Source organism: Fusarium coffeatum, assembly GCF_003316985.1.
Source record: "Fusarium coffeatum strain FIESC_28 chromosome Unknown BRIP53273_contig_122, whole genome shotgun sequence".
In the NCBI taxonomy this organism is placed as follows: domain Eukaryota; kingdom Fungi; phylum Ascomycota; class Sordariomycetes; order Hypocreales; family Nectriaceae; genus Fusarium; species Fusarium coffeatum.
Window position 1 is genome coordinate 113,821 of NW_022157915.1, and position 16,114 is coordinate 129,934.

The following is a 16,114-nucleotide window of genomic DNA, read 5'->3' on the forward strand; positions in this document are numbered from 1 at the left end:
ATGGCAGTTCGTGTGATCAAAAGTGTTGTTTTATTAAGTACGCATTGCGGGCATCTTTATCACCAGATGTGTCATAAGCAAACCCCGAGTAGTCACTCAGAAGATACTTTCCGGGGAAGCTCAATGCGCTTGTCATATTTTTCTGAGAATCTTATTCAACATGAATGGGACCTTACAAAAATGCAACGATCGCATTAAGATTTTCTGGAAAGTATCACCTGAGTGAAGCACACCAGATCCCAGCCCGGCCTATTAAATCGTTCATATATCCACGCAGGTACCACAAAGCTCAAAGCGCTGCTTTGCCCCTCGACTCAAATGGCATGAGGAGTACCAAAAGTCCAGCAGCGATGAACAGGGCACCGCTGGTATAAACGGGCGCAGAAGTCTCCAAGTTTGCAAAAATAGCAATAATTGGCTGGGAAAATTAGTTTGAGTTAATAGAGAAGGATGGAGGACTTACAGCCATGATGCCAAAGATTCGGTTACAAGACGCACAGAGTGCATTGCCCGTTCCTCGATGAGGCGTAGGAAACAATTCCGGTGTAAAAGAGTACAGCACAGCATACATAATATTGCTGAAGAAGTTGAAGGCACACTGCCACCCAAGCAAAGCACCGCTGGAATTCGCAGTAGTAGAACAATACAGAAACACACCCGTGAGAATAGTACTCGCGGAAAGTGTACCCTTACGTCCCAGACGTGGCAGCTCAACGAGCCATCCACCCAGTAACGCACCGGGGACCCCAAGAACGGCGATGATAAGACTGTTGCGGTATGTGATGTAAGTACTTCCATCGCCGAAATCAGCACCCTTGGTTGCTTGGATGAACGGGATGAAGGCGTTGTAGAGGGGATATCCCAAACCGATAAGGGCCCATACAGCCATGATGAGACCAGTGCTTAGACCGAGTTTCCTTGTTGCGAAGAGTGCCTTTATGTGAGAAATGTCGACTTTTTCGAGATATCGCTTTAATGCTGCGCTCGTATCTGTCTGTGCGACGTAACCCTCTGGTTCGCAAGCTTTTAGATCTTCGAGCGTTAATGTCGTCGTTTTGCCGTTCTTCTTTGCCACGGTGTGGACAACCTTGACAGCTTCCTCATCGCGGCCCTTACTCATAAGATATTTCGGCGACTCATAAATCTTGAACAGAATAAAGCGCGCGAGAAACATGAGAAGTGTAAGACCACCGACCGTGATGGTAAAATATCGCCAACCCATGTTATCGCTGCGTCGACAGGTGGTGGCGCCTTGTTCGCATGTATAATTTCCGAGGAGCGGCCATGCGATGAGTGTACCGATGACTTGCGCGATAGCCCAATCGATGGACAAAACTGTTAGGAGGTATTGATGCGACGCTGGCAAAAATTCAAGAAAAATTGCTGAGTCGACGGGTAAATTACCGCCTACACCGAAAGACCAGAGGGCGTCGAAGATGGCGATGGCTGCAAAGTTAGGCGCTGAGGCTGCGATGAGACCCCAGATTGCTGTGAGACCGAGAGTAATGTTAAAAGCCCATTTGCGGCCAACTAGAAGAGTCAGTAAACAATCCAACCATCAATAATAAAAATGTGAATGACTTACAAACATCACAGCCAAACCCCCAAAACATGGCACCAGCCAATAAACCAATATTCTGCGCCAGAGTCAAATACGGGGGATTCGTAACGCCAAATTCGTTGGCCACAGCCGGTAAAATAAGCGACGTGACGATTGGCCAGAGATTATCGCTCGCCCAGCCAAAGCCTATAACGATGAAGAGCTCCCACTGATAACGACCCATGCCTAGATCTTGCACCTAAAAAGTCAGCTCACCCTCACCAATTGGAGGATCATACTCACTGCCCGATTCAATATCCTCGCCTTGGCTTCATAAACAGGATCAAGCGCCCCCTTGGGAATAATCGCCTCATCATCAATCGCTTCGACAATACCGTGCCCCTCCGTCGCACCGTATTTCTTGGGTTCTGCTTCTGTAGTGGGCGCACTCATGTTGGGCAAGAGACGTTGCGCCTCGGAGTGAGAAGCGTCCGGCATTGGAGGAATTTATCCTGTCTTATATACCTCCAAGCACGCAATCAATAACCAGTTAAGAAAAGAGAGAGATACAGAAAAAGATCGTCAGTGGCTTGTAAGGATGAGGTGCCCTTCAGTTTTATTATCAACTCCCCGGCTTCGCGGGGTCAAATCCCACTCTTGGGCTGGGAGTTGGGTGCCACCAGTGACCAGTTTTACAGGGATAGTGGTGACATCCCGCTGTATGGCGTCATTGATCAGAAGGGTCAGTAAGCAGAGGATCTGTAATCAGAGACTCGGACAGTACTCGGGAAGCTGTATAATGAGGAATCAGAATGGTATTATTAGTGAATTAAAAAGGAATAGGAACTGACACAAGGTTATATATGGATGTTTAGTTATTGATCTTCCACGGAACCCGATTCAACATCGACCCAAATGATCATCCCGCAATTGTCACATTGATGAACCGGACTCCCCGCGTCGCCAGCCACAAACAAAGCACAAAGTTAAAACACCTTCTCTACGAGGAAATGATCGCTTACCGTAAACAAGCACCCAGAACTCTTTATTTTCGTTGCTCTTTATCTCATCACAACTCTTCTTTTCTCATCTCGTCAAGATCTTACTTTTCGTCAACCCGGAGTGTGACTTCGACCCCCACGCATCAGCAGACCGACCTTGCTGCGACAGGCCGTAAGCGGCATTCAAGATTGATCCCATGGCCCAACCCCATAATTCGTCAATTGCTCGTCAATGCACATCGTCTGATCGGCTTGAGATCGACGTCTTGGAGGCTTAAATGCCCCACTAAAGAAAATAATAACGTTGTGAATGTCAATATCCATTGAGCGATATCTCCCAGCACGACTAGCCATACAAGTATTCGCTATCATAACAATAATGCTCCTCTCCTCGCTTTTCCTCTCACATAGAGCCTACGTATACATCCTCCATGGTGTCCCTTTCCAGCACAACTCCTCCGTTGCTGCGGGACACTCATTCGCCAACTTCTCCATCAGCCTCGTGCAAGCATCTGCTCTCTCCCACATTTGGTTCCTGCTCTCACCGTCATCCTCCGACTCAACATCACACATCTTTCTCACCGCTTCCACCAACAAATCCGAGTCTGTCTCGTACGTCACTAGGGAAATCTCCTCATCTGCCCCAGCCTTGAATCCGACAACCCTCATGTATGACTGCACGTTAGGGAGCGTATACCCGCGATGGATTGAGGAACCAGATTGCTTTCTCAAACTCGCAATAAGTTCAATCAACGCCTTGACGTTCATCTCAATATACAAGTATCGAGATTTACTCAGGTTAATCCCATAAAAGGATCTGGCATATTTTCCAGTAAAGGGCCCTACGCCCGGCCAAAACACAACCGGAAGTCTCATCTCCAAGCTGGCACCACGGTCGAGGAAAAGTTTTATAAAGAGTGATACCCAATGGCTGATCGATGTATCTTTGGACTTGTCCGCTGACCTGGGGAGATTGATGATAACCAAGAGAAATTGTACCCACGGAGTCCCAAAACAGCCTGCCGTTGTGTTCTGGGCTATATTCCAATCTGGTTTGTATCCCTTGTTCAGGATATTGAAGATGCAATCCAGTGCTTTGTCTTTGTTTTCGAGACTGTAGCTGGTGCACATGTGGTAAAAGACACAATACATGGTATCATGCTCATCGCTGTCGTTGAGAGTACGTACGGCATCGCATACAGAGTCATAGCGGTGCAGGTTGGCCAATTCCATAAGAAACATGGCTTTCTTGGATCGGGGGTAGGGCATCATGTTGCTTTCCGGTTCTACCACTGATGGTAGATTATCCTGCGATACCTGTCTCCATGTCATCTCAATGAGTTCTTTGATTAGCTGTGGAGGATAATCATCTTCCCATTGTTCCAGCAAGCCAAGTAGCCGACTCGAATCTGAGTCTACTGGCTTTTTGCTGGGATAAAATCGACATGTGGCCAGACGAAGCTTCCAGTCGAGGATGCGCATGTCTTTCTCTGGCAGTCTGGATGACTTCCAAAGATCCTTTCCCGCTCTGGTGCGCCGGAAGAATCCTTCGACACAGTAGTGGGCCAACGTCACCTAGGCGACTCCATTCCTGTTCTCGACATTGAATATTGCTACAAATAAGCGTTCCAATATTCTTTTGCTGGTTTCATACTTAGTATTTAAGTCGGCTTCAGATACTGGTTTCTTCTTGAAAATGTAGTCCTCGAGTAGTTTGGGCTTCACGGCCATCATGACTTCGAAGACCGTGACTTTGTTGCGGTGATTGAAGAGTAAGTCGAGTGTTATGGAGAGGTATTTGTCAAAGAGTGCGCCGTTGATGGCGTTTTGTTTTTTGATGTAAGTCCATAGACCCTCCATACCCTCGGGCATCCTGAAGAGCTCTTCTATGATATCGTCGTGCGAATCTCCATCGTTCAGGTCTCGCATCGTTGATCTGGAAGCCATCAGACCCCATAGAAATACGCCCTCCGCTTTTTCTGCTATGTCCAGTACCAGATCGTCCATTTTGAAACCTGAACGCTTGTCTGTCGCCACTTTTTCCAAGGTATTCTTTGCAATGGCTTCTATGTCAGGCCCTGAAAGCTCGTGCATGTCGAGCACACAATGTGCTTGAAGTCGTTGCAGAATATCCTCATTCATAGAGCTCAACACGCAGAACTTGAATTCTGACGTGGCCGATAAGTTGATAAAACGAAGCAATTTTGTCATGTCCCCTGCAGCAACTTCATCTAGACCATCGATCATGATGTAGAGCTTCCGGAATGCATTGTCGCGATAGTGTAAGAGTATAGACTCCAGCTTCTTCTCGTCCCAATCATCCAATACCTCGCCTGGCTTTGCCCGCATTTTCTCGCGCAAAATATCGCCGGCTGTGAAGTCATTAGAAAGCAATTGATGCAGTACAGAACAGAGAAACCCTTTGAAAGACCGTTGTTTCGAACTGCCAGGCTCCCAGAAGAAATGAGAGACGATATTGATGTCTGAAGGCCACTTCTCAAGAAGACGTGCCAAGAAGCTACTCTTGCCCGATCCTGCGTTACCGGCAATCCAATAGATTGGTTCATCCGATGCCACCCACCCTCTTAATTTATACCATTCTTTTCGTCGATTCTCTTGGGCTTCGCTAATCTCGGTATCCTCTTCGGGATCTCCATGTTGCATCCATGCGAATGCGTCTGGATACTGTTCAAGAATCTCGTTTTCCCGGTCGTCCAAACCAGGAAAGTGCAGAACTTTTAATAGATAGTTGCGTTCGGATTTGCCAGCCCTTGGATGTCGTGTCAGTGAGTATAAAGCTTGGAGGTGATTGAACTTACCGCAACATCTTGTTCCAATTCTCAAGAAGAGCCCTCGTGGAAGCTACTGCCGACTTCCTTGCATTGTCTAGCCACTCAGCTTTCTGATTGCCGTCGCCATAGTTGGAGATGCCTTTGATAACGACACAAGGAAACACCTTCGATACATCGAGACTTCCTACGTCAACTCCAAGGACTCCCATCTGCTGCGCCAATTGAAGGGCTTTGGGGTTCATATATATACTGCCTGAAGTGAGACTTGCGTAGTACACTTTTGGGCTTGTTCTTTCGTTCGGATTGCCTTCCGCAGCTCCAGGTTGAACATCTTCAGACCGAGCGGGATCCTTAGTGGCGCCTTTCGATTTGTATTGTTTTTGCTTTTGCAGGAGATACCTCATCTCGAGCACTTCCCTTCCTTTGCCACCCTTTGGTAAGGTACCTATGATGCTGTGCCTATCCCGTTCTTGATCATAATGCATGAGGCGAACGGCGATGATAACATCGCCAGCGAGAGTATCGCTGCCAATATAGTTATGTAACCCACTGCAAATACCAACCACCAATGCTAGATGGACATTGATAAAGCTTTTGCGGCACCATTTCGCGATGTCCCCAGACAGGGATTGGTCAGCGCCAGGACGATAGGCGACCACAACATCGCGCCCTGCTATAGTACCTATTGAATACTGATTGGGATCATCACCAAAGGTACGCCCGTATGATTCGTCGGTATGATGCTCATCGAAAAGCGCAATGATCGAGTGTGCTTCGCTTTCTTGAGGGCAGAGTATAGAAATTCTGATAGACCGGCGTCGTCTGGAGCTCTGAGATGCAGGGTTATCCATTTTCCTTTTCGAATGAAATGTCTGGTCGATGGATACTTGAAGTATGATAGCTGTACGATGAATGTTTGAAGTATGATTCAGTCAAGTTTGACTTGATCCGAGAACGCGAGGTTGTCATTATGCCCCAACAAACTTAACCACGGCAGGTGGATTCATCTTCAAGGGAATGTGCTGCAGGTGCGCTCGACGTATGCAACTATATAATAAGAGGAAGAATTTGTTTGGGCAAGAACACTTACCCTGACATCACTGCTCTTTCAACTCTTCCAGAGTTATCTCCGTACCGAATTCTGTTTCCTCATCTTCAAACTTGCCACACTCCTTTCCACGTTCACAATGCATTGGCAGTACATTTTTCTAGTTCCGATATCATGTTGGTTCGGAAATCGTCATTGTCGATCAATCCTCGACAAACACATTGAAGCTGCTATCGATCCGCGATTGAATAACGACTCACTAAAAATGGTCTTTGATATCGACATTTCTATTGAGATCTCACCTCAGCCAGAATTTCGATATAGCGAGACGCTATTCCCTTCTGCTCTACCAAATCCCGCCATGTCCGGCGCCAAGAGAGTCTTGGAACGTCGAGGCCTGCTGGGTTTTGGTGAAGTCGAAGGTTTAGCCAAGCAGTTCGACAGCATCTCACGTCTCGTATACATGGATGACACTATGCTCTACGAAGACGTCATCTTCGACTTCGACAAGACGGCGGAAGAAATCACAAGTCACGCAAAGGGATTCGACAATCAGTCCCTAGCTGGAATACTCATCGAAGACTTTGAATAACTAGCCGGTCAATTGTTGAAGAAATGGTTCAGGATGATATTCTTTCTGAGCACTCATGGCACGAATGTCACAACACAACGCGTTTGCGTCCAAGAGCTTGAAGCCGAAATTGCTATCGACATGCTTGGTGATGTTCTGGGGCACCCAAAGAAGAGAGGCCAGCTTGAACTTGTATTCCTACAAATTGAAGCTTGTATGAACTCCCTCCTCCAAGACGTCATAGCTATGACCAGGTTTATATCAAGTCTTCGTCGTACAATACGCCTCGACCCCGAAAAGAGTGATTCTGATTCTGAATCTCTCCTCAAATCGATGTCTAGCCTCGACCGTTTGCTTGAGACCATAGGGCAAAGCTTCTCTGATGCGCAGTCGCTGTCTCGCGCTGCAGCGGCCGAAACTACGACCTTGAGAGAGGTAGTGCGAATATTGGAGCATAAGAGCGGCGATATCGGCACTATCGGGGATAATGCATGTACGATGTATCGATATTGCATACCTTCCTGTGCCGATATGGAAGTGATGTTGGAAAATAGTCAGAGGGAGATTGAGTTTGCCAAGGCCGACACAAAACCACGTTGGCTCACTTGGAGGACCTGGATGGAAGGGTCGCCGACATGAAAGGCAACGCTTTGGGCATTTGCTTTGCGATTGGACACACCGCTGTTGGATCTGTGGTGTGCTGCCCTTGTTTGTTTATATGGTTCGGTTGACGTAGATTAGCGAAAGGTCGAAGACTAGTGTTTTGTATTCAGCCTGCAGCTATGTGATGGTAGCTGAACTAGAAGCCACGAAGGTCCGGAGAGTTTTTCATGAAAGAGTCTTCGGGATAGACTTCGGCATCAGCTTATTTTATTTATACTCCGCGAGGCACGCGGAGGGTTCCGGGCTAAACCTGTAGTCTCCTACAGATAAGGACGCTTTGCTGCGCCATCAAATTTTCATTCATGCTCGATGGTGCGTAGGAGTGCGTAAGCTACCATATAGAAACAAGTCTTGAATACCGAAATTCTACACTAAGTATCTTCCAATGGAGATCGCTGTACAACGGTTCAGGCTCCACAAGTCGTCTCCTGTTCTCCAAGAGCCTTCTTGAGCTCATATACCTCCAACCACACTCTAGGCTCCTGGCCCCTGCTTTTCTTCCGCAATAACCTCGTAATGACATCGAAGTTGGGTGCAAAGACACTCAGTGTCAAAGGCCCAGTGAAATCAGCGTTCCAGGTTTCCCTAAACCGATGAACCACTTCTAGCCCTTTCATTCTTATGACCAATGTCTCCATTCCCGTGCACGCGGCTCTTTTGGGAAGCTTGACAATTCGAGCCCACAGCAACTCTCCATTCGACGAGATCCTAGCGTCAGTGAAGAAACTGTCTTTGTTATCCTCTCCGTGAATATCAGACACCGATAAAGAGGAAGACGAGATAATAGTTTCGAGGTTGACATCAAAAGTCATTATTTGAAAACCCCTATTTCGGAAGCCGGCGCGAGCTGAGCTGCGACTTCTCTTCTTACCTTTCAGTACAGTTATCGTATTATTGGTTGACGCGATACCCAGAGTCTTTCCTCGATATTCCATACCATCTGGCAGGAAATAGACCCCGGAAACATCTCCGATGTGTTCCAAGCTGGCTGCAGGCTCTTCTGAAAACCACTCTGCAGATAGCGTGTGAGTCTAGATAATCGACCCTTCCTCATTGTCTAATACGTCTATGATTCTCTGTCCATTCTGCGATAACGCGGCAGTGCAATTTCCAATTCTGGGGCTTGTTCTTTTAGGACATTTTTTATAGTTCCACGCCAGTCCTTCTTCTCCACTCGAGGACACCTTCCGGCGAATTCGATTGATGGTGTATCCCTTACGGTAGTGACCTATTAAGACAAGCGAGCAGTCTTTTGAGATTGGAAGAATCTGTTGGATCCACGTCCGGATCGAGCTGATGAAGTTCTGCTTGATGGTCTTCTCCGTAAGTCGATCATAAACCTTCCAGCACCTCTCCGACGTCTGGATCAGAACCAGGGAAGCGTCAGTGCTCAGGATTCTCATTTCCTTCTTGTAAAACGAATGACGGAGTTTGCCGTCACGCCTCAAATTCATAGCATTGTTCGTTTCTTGAAACTTTATATCATAAATGTCGTTTGGATTCGGGTCTGGTTGCCTCCATAACAGAGCTTTTCCATCAGAAGACATGTCCAGAGGATAGGTGTCCTTTTCGACCCGGAGGCAAGTGGGGGTGAAATGCGATTGTTGAAGTTGAAATGTCAGTGACTTCTTCGTTGATTTCACAGAAGCCGCTTCACAAGTACCAGACTGACTTTGAACTGTACGACCTGATGACGGACGTAAAGAAAACTCCCATATATCAGGCTCACTAATGTCCTCCCTAATTCCATTCGTAGAATATGGATTAGTACCCTCTGGCATTGATGATGGCGTTGAGGTTGTGTCCGAACTTCTAGGCTCGGCCACATATGTTTCCGGTTTATCGTTAGAGTTTGCTACCACGCGGGTTGGAGGTGATGATGTTGAGGTTCTTGGTCCTAGAAGGACCGTTTCTCGCTCTTCAGCCTCGGCTGCGCGCTCAAAAGACCCATCCACGATACCTTCTATGTGGTCAAGGTCTGATCCTCCTGCGTTACTGGTATCGTCGCTTGCACTAGAGGAAGAGCTACTTAGAGGTGGCCTGCTGGTTTCCGTTTTAGCCCCCCATTCTTCAAAGACAAGGTGTAATACTTACGAGATTTCCATGGCTTCTGGAGATGCAGGTCTAGATGACGGATCGCAAACTGAACCGGCCATTGATGACAACTCATTCAAGTACCTTTTTAGCATGAATGAGTGGGGGCCATCTGCTTCTTGACGAGTGACTAGTGCTTCCAGGATTTGTATTCTGGACATAATTTCTGACAGGTCCCCCTTCATGTGGGTGGTGTCGCCCAATATTTTGGTAGTGTCTCGTTTGATATTCTTGGCTGTAGCTCTGTTCAGACATTAGCGCCACAATCATACCACGGGAAATAGACTCTTTACAGAGTAATAGTCTCAACAGCCAAACTGATAGCCCGCCGATTTGTTTCCAGAATCACCTTGCATGTAGCCACCTTCTTCTTCCCCTTTGTTGCCCAATTAATAGCAAGGAGCCTGCCTTCTTGCCCACGCAGCTCATCCTCAAGATCCTTCGTAACGCCGAGTGAATTCCTGATAATTTCCCGTATATCCCTCTTGGTATTGCTCGTTAAATCATTTTCACCCCCTTCGGCAACAAGGTCTTTGAGCAGACTCAAAGTCCTTTTCAAAGTTACAAGCTCTTCGTTGACTGATTCGAGGTCATTTCTTGCATCTTTGCAATTTTTTACAAAGTCTGATATGGTTTTGAATGCTTTGTCGGCTATTTCCATAAAGGCAAAACATGCCGTGGCTATCGAGAGGCTGTCCATTATGATCTTGACATTGAAATAGGAGACGGGCTGAGAAGGACGATAAATGCGTGGTTGAAGAATAAGCAGGTATCAATTTTCAAGTGTCAGACCATGGAGAATTAGGCTTGGAAGTACCTCATGCGTTGGCAGTGGAGTTTTCCAGTGCGCCTTGCAAGGGATTGCAGGGTAGTAGCCAATGTAACCATGGACAGAAGGCTTTTCATAAGCTGGTGTTATAGTACAGTACTCTTATATTACTATCAGATCTACAGCAAAAGAAACATGAAAATGACACAAGTCAAGCTTTTCGTTGTCCCAATTCCTATATCCTAAAGAAATTACTCTTCGACAGTGCGCCTTGCGATAGGATAAGGAACACAACGGCCAGTGTCAAGACAGACGTGAAAAGAACCGCCATCTGTAAGGTCAATGCTGTTAGTGTTGCTATTATAGGTAGTATTGAAGATAACTTACCTTGGCGTTGCCATCCCACCAGCTTGCACCCTCAGGCTTCCAGGGTCCATAGGCAGCGGCACTCCATATGAGTGTGGACGTTGCGATCACCATAAACAAGACAGCCAACACCAGAAAGGCAAGACTGAACTCCCAGGCATATACATATAGCCAACTAGGTAGAGCCTTATTGTCAGATCGACGTCTTCGGCCGAGACTATGCCGTATCATCTCCAGACCGTCAGGATGTGCCGACAGACGATGCAGCCTCATACTCTGGATACCAGCAACAACAACCGAGAAGAGAGCGAGTATGAGGCCACTATATAACATTCCTCTTACAAGCCATGGTTTAGACTTGCCGTTTGGTAGAACATCCGGCCATGAACTCGTTGAGCTGAGACAGCTGGCGAGAAGAGCGCCCTGTAAGAGTTAACAAAGGCAAAAAGACAATGACGAGCCACAGAGAGCATACAAGCGTTCCGACAAACTTCAGTTCTTCTAGCTTGTGGTTTCGCCAGTTTTTGGTCATTTCATCTTTGACTTTCTTATCATCTTCATTGAGCATTTGGATGATGGTATCACAGCCTGTCGAGGTGCCCTCGAAGAAGTTGAAATGCTTCATGATGGCAATCGGGGTTCTGCTTTATGGAAGCTGTTTACAATCACGATTGATAACTAATTTTGAAATAGATTGAAAGCGGTTCCAATTGAACAAGATAAAGAAAGAAAAGAAGAAAGGGAATGAGGAGGAGATCATCCTCCGTATTTCATCATAAAGAAAGAACTAGCGTCGCCACAGGCCACGACAGAGAAGACCTATCGATTGAGAGAAAGGTGACCCTGATAGAATAAAATACCATGAAAAGCCATGTTATGTTTATTGTTGATGATTAAGAGCTACTGCAAGACTAGATTCTCCCCGCAATATTAAGCTTTCTTGAAACAAGATCTTGGTACAGCGTCGCTGATAGGTTCGCCGGATGCATCTCAGCCACCTGCGTTATGCCCTATGACGGAGATTTATTAGCCTAACGATGGTTGAAATGACTCGGCCGGCATCAGCAAGGGCATTTGCTTCCGAGCAAGACCTCAAGGTTCTTGACTTTGATGCATAAATATCGTGACGTTCCCCTCATTCTTTAGCGATGACTAGCACCTTCAACTGCATCAACCACAGACTCGCAATGACCAATGCAACACAGTGTAATGGAGGGTAAGCTCTCCTTTTTGGATCTTGGCCGCTTACCATTCTCCTCAAAACCCCTCTTGTTAATCTCACTCTTAAGGCTGCCCTTCGGGAATACGGAAAAAGGCAGATGAATACGGTTAAAGATCTCGTCAGATCTCGGCCTTTTACCCTCTTTCTGGACCCCGCCCCACGATTATATCATGGCCAGCCCCGCATTCTCTAAGATAACTCGAATGAGTTCTTAAAAAGGGTCTCTCTCTCAATTAACTTTATTCTTGTCCTACAATATCTGTATCATTATCGACAATATGGCTTCTCTCAAACCTTTCCGTGCTGAGCATATGGGCTCTTTGCTCCGACCTCAAGCTCTGCTTGACGTCAGAGAGCAGATCCGCGAGAAGGGTCTTACTCCCGAGAATGCAGGTCTCGAAACTGTGGAGACAGATGCTGTCAAGGATGTTGTCAAGATGCAGCAAGACCTGGGCTACAAGGCTGTCACCAGTGGTGAATTCACCCGAACTCGTTTCTGGGGTTTGATGTGGGATGAATTTGAGGGAACTACTCAGCTTCAAGATGCTGAAGCCAGTCTTTTCCGTCTCTACCACCCCGATGTGGTCAGCTTGATCGAGAAGGATCGTCAGGTCATGCCTGGTGACTCTGTTATCGCCGGAAGCAAGCTTTCTCACAGCGCTGAGAAGTCTGTCTCCAACTTGCATGAGTTGAAGCTTGTGCAGCAGTTCGTGCCAAAGGAGCAATGGGGCTCTATCAAGCTTACCATGATCACTCCTGCTTGGTTCCACATGCGTTACAAGCAGGGCAAGGCTTATACCCCTGAGGCGTACAAGAACGACGAGGAGTACTTTGCCGACGTTGCAAAGGTTTATCAGGCTGAGCTTGATATGTTGTACAGGGCGGGTCTGCGCAATGTCCAATTCGACGACCCCGGCATGGCTTGTAAGTCTCTTCGACCAATGGTTGCGATTTATACTAACGAAAGCAGACTTTTGCAGTCAGAAGTTCCGTGATGGGTGGGCCGCTGACTCTGACAACGTTGGTACCGTTGATGATCTCCTAGATGCTTACATCAAGCTCTACAACGACAGTCTCTCCAAGATCCCCTCAGACATGCACACCGGTATTCACCTTTGCCGCGGTAACTTCATCGGTGGCCGTCACTTCGCAGAGGGCAAGTACGACATCATTGCCGAGAAGCTCTTCCGTAACTTGAACGTCAACACCTTCTACTTGGAATACGATACCGAGCGCTCTGGTGGCTTCGAGCCTCTGCAGTTCCTCCCCAAGGACAAGAACGTCGTTGTCGGCGTTATCAGCACCAAGCTTCCCCAGCTGGAGGATAAGGAGGAGATGAAGAAGAGAGTTTTGAGCGCGGCGGATTGGGTCGCTAAGGGCATGGGCGAGAGCCAGAAGGAGGCACTTCAGAGAGTTGCTGTTAGCCCTCAGTGTGGTTTCAGTACTCATGAGAGCGGATATCCTCTCAACTTGGATGAGGAGAAGAAGAAGCTGGCGTTGGTTCGAGAGATCGCTGATGAGATTTGGGGTGAGGCTTAGGGCGGATTATTGATTTGGATGTCGGGGTGAAACGATGGTAATAGTACAAAGTTACTCTCATTAATTAGCGATATGTTCGAATTACATTGACACAATTTGAAAAAGCATTGTATGTCTTGGGAACTTTAACTAAAAACAAATGTGCCGGTATGAAGGCGTTCGCAACTTGGTAGGTGATACGTAAAGCCCTACATATAGCATATTAGCAATTGAGTTTTCCAACAATCACAGCTACAAGCGGCTTCAGCCGTTTCATCTTCCGTAGTATAGTGGTCAGTATGCAAGCTTGTCACGCTTGAGACCCGGGTTCAATTCCCGGCGGGAGAGCTCCGCCACCTGTGTTACACAGGCCCTTCTTTTTTGCATTTCTTTTTACCTATATGCTATCCTAGCGAGATCTGTCAATCATTCATTGGTGATGGTATACTTTTTGATTAAGGAATACAGAACTGCTTGGTCTTTAGATCTATGTAAGAGTTGGGAGACTGGTATTGGAGGTAGAGGTCTAAAGGAATAGAGTGACTGGGGAAGGATAGAGAAGACCACCACAAACACAGAGACATGAATTGGAACAAACGGCAAAGGTAAGTTGCATACGATAAGAGGAAGGAAAACGGATTGTAAGAATAGAAGGCGGTAGAGACATTTGCAAAAAGAGTTATAACAGATATCAGCAATTTATTGAGCAAACCCTAAAGTTGAACTCTGAACTCAGATTGAAGCTTTCCACGCCATCTAAGATGCGATGAGTCAGCCATCTCCTGGATACACTTTGGCGCAATCAAAGGTCAGATACCAAGTGGCGTGAAGTCTGCCCAGTTCAGCGCAACGTGTTTAGCTCAACAGCTTCCGAACTTGGTTCTCTTCTCAAAACAATTTCTTGAAGCCCAAGTATCTTGGTCTCATCGCTCTTCATTCATTTTTATTCATACACTTGACTGTCAAGTCCTATAGTACATTTTAATACAGATCTATCCAATTCATACACCATCAAACATTATTGTACAGCCTCTTGATACTGGCTCTTGACCGCCTCGTCCCGCGCCAAGTTTCGCGCGTCCCTTTCGTTGTAAAAGTGCTTCTTCGCAATCATGCCCTTCATGCGTGCAATACGAGCCATGAGAGTAGCATCAAAAGGAGGTCCCTGCATCATAGCCATGACAAACGGACCTTGAGCTCCCCAAGTGCAACCGTGCAGGTGATCGGAAATCCTATTGACCAGTTCCTCAACTTCCAAAAGCCTATCGGGTTGGGTCGGGAAGATGCCGAGTGGCTTCATCTCATCCAAGGTATCAAATGCAGCCACACCGTCGCCGTAGCGCTTCCAGTGAATATCAGCGAGCTTGAGGAAAAGGGGCGTGGATACGCCGAGCACGTATGAGGAGAGACCAAGTTCCTTGATTCGGGGGAAGACATCAAAAGCCAGCATAGAGGGCTTTTCAAATGCACTGTCCAGAAGCTGTAGGCCATAGGAGAGTAGTTGAGGATATAGGTGTCCATGGACATCCATGATAATGCTGGCATCCTTGGTCTCCTCTTTGGCTTTGGACTTTTTTGTCTTCTGTGCTGCGGTTGCATTCTTGGGCTTTCGTCCCCTTGTCTCAATCTTTGGTCCTTCGACAATGCCCAGCTTCTCAGGAAGGGAGAAAACCTCCCTCTCCATAACATCCCACAACTCGACGTCGGTCTTGCAATCCCTCATCAACTTGGAAATTCTTTCGTGTTCCTTTTCCTTTCGTTCTTCGTACTCTTTCCATTTCCGCGCCTGAGTCTTCTCTTCCTTGTCCAGTTCAGCCAAGTTGTAAAGCTTAGGACGTTTGGGCGCAGACTCAAACTTGCCAAGAGCGTTCTCTGCAGCCTTTCGCAGCGAAGACGGATACTTTTTTAGATATTCCATGTTGGCACCTCGAGCCTTTTCAACCAGAGTGTTTCCTATGTTCTCCTTTACCAGGTCAGATTCAATTGGTTTTGGTGTAGGCTGAGTATCTCCGGTCTGAGCGGGCTTCTTGGTTTGACGTAACCGGGCATGAGAGATATCATCGAAGATACTCTTGAAGATTTCGGTTTCCGTCGGTGTAAGGGTACCATCTGGACCAGCATCTTCTTCCCCTTGTTCCTTTACAAGAGGCTTCCCACTAGGTTCCAGCTCATCCTCGTCAAATTCGAAGGGGATTGAATTATCGAATCTTCCGGATCGACAGGACGTTGTCGCCACACCAGCTTTTTGTGTGAAAAGAATGGAAGCGGGACGTCTGCAACCCAGTTGCAGTGTCCTCGTTTGGTATAAGAATGGTAATAAATTTCGAGACATTTTTTATTTTATTTGCGATTCAAGATTTATCAAAGTCTCGAATTTGACATGAGAATTTCAGTACCTACTAAAAATCGACAATTGGGTCTGCAGGATCGCACGGTTCATCTTCGGAAGTGGAGCGCGCTCCAGCAGGCAGAAGCGCGTGACTTCGCGCCAAATTCAATTAATCGAGTCGCGTTTCCTGCGCTTTGCGTC

General features: G+C 47.0%; 6 protein-coding genes across 6 annotated transcripts; 2 read left to right on the forward strand and 4 right to left on the reverse strand.

Moving 5' to 3' along the window:
- Positions 1 to 289: 289 nt before the first annotated feature.
- Positions 290 to 1,993, reverse strand: FIESC28_05662 (uncharacterized protein; the record flags this gene model as incomplete). The annotated part of the gene is made up of 4 exons (XM_031159807.1): positions 290 to 418; positions 464 to 1,530; positions 1,586 to 1,799; positions 1,844 to 1,993. 4 exons carry the CDS (start codon positions 1,991 to 1,993, stop codon positions 290 to 292), a joined length of 1,560 nt encoding a protein of 519 aa, XP_031016122.1.
- Positions 1,994 to 2,955: 962 nt separating this feature from the next.
- On the reverse strand, positions 2,956 to 6,184 carry FIESC28_05663 (uncharacterized protein; the record flags this gene model as incomplete). The annotated part of the gene is made up of 4 exons (XM_031159808.1): positions 2,956 to 4,069; positions 4,196 to 4,913; positions 4,986 to 5,311; positions 5,361 to 6,184. 4 exons carry the CDS (start codon positions 6,182 to 6,184, stop codon positions 2,956 to 2,958), a joined length of 2,982 nt encoding a protein of 993 aa, XP_031016123.1.
- A 462-nt stretch (positions 6,185 to 6,646) lies between these two features.
- On the forward strand, positions 6,647 to 6,973 carry FIESC28_05664 (uncharacterized protein; the record flags this gene model as incomplete). Its single annotated transcript, XM_031159809.1, has 1 exon — positions 6,647 to 6,973. One exon carries the CDS (start codon positions 6,647 to 6,649, stop codon positions 6,971 to 6,973), a length of 327 nt encoding a protein of 108 aa, XP_031016124.1.
- A 3,740-nt stretch (positions 6,974 to 10,713) lies between these two features.
- FIESC28_05665 (uncharacterized protein) lies at positions 10,714 to 11,469 on the reverse strand (the record flags this gene model as incomplete). The annotated part of the gene is made up of 3 exons (XM_031159810.1): positions 10,714 to 10,809; positions 10,866 to 11,267; positions 11,320 to 11,469. 3 exons carry the CDS (start codon positions 11,467 to 11,469, stop codon positions 10,714 to 10,716), a joined length of 648 nt encoding a protein of 215 aa, XP_031016125.1.
- Positions 11,470 to 12,344: 875 nt separating this feature from the next.
- FIESC28_05666 (uncharacterized protein) lies at positions 12,345 to 13,605 on the forward strand (the record flags this gene model as incomplete). Its single annotated transcript, XM_031159811.1, has 2 exons — positions 12,345 to 12,990; positions 13,037 to 13,605. The coding sequence occupies 2 exons, from the start codon at positions 12,345 to 12,347 to the stop codon at positions 13,603 to 13,605; spliced, it is 1,215 nt and encodes a 404-aa protein (XP_031016126.1).
- Positions 13,606 to 14,602: 997 nt separating this feature from the next.
- FIESC28_05667 (uncharacterized protein) lies at positions 14,603 to 15,916 on the reverse strand (the record flags this gene model as incomplete). The annotated part of the gene is made up of 1 exon (XM_031159812.1): positions 14,603 to 15,916. The coding sequence occupies one exon, from the start codon at positions 15,914 to 15,916 to the stop codon at positions 14,603 to 14,605; it is 1,314 nt and encodes a 437-aa protein (XP_031016127.1).
- Between the last annotated feature and the right edge of the window lie 198 nt (positions 15,917 to 16,114).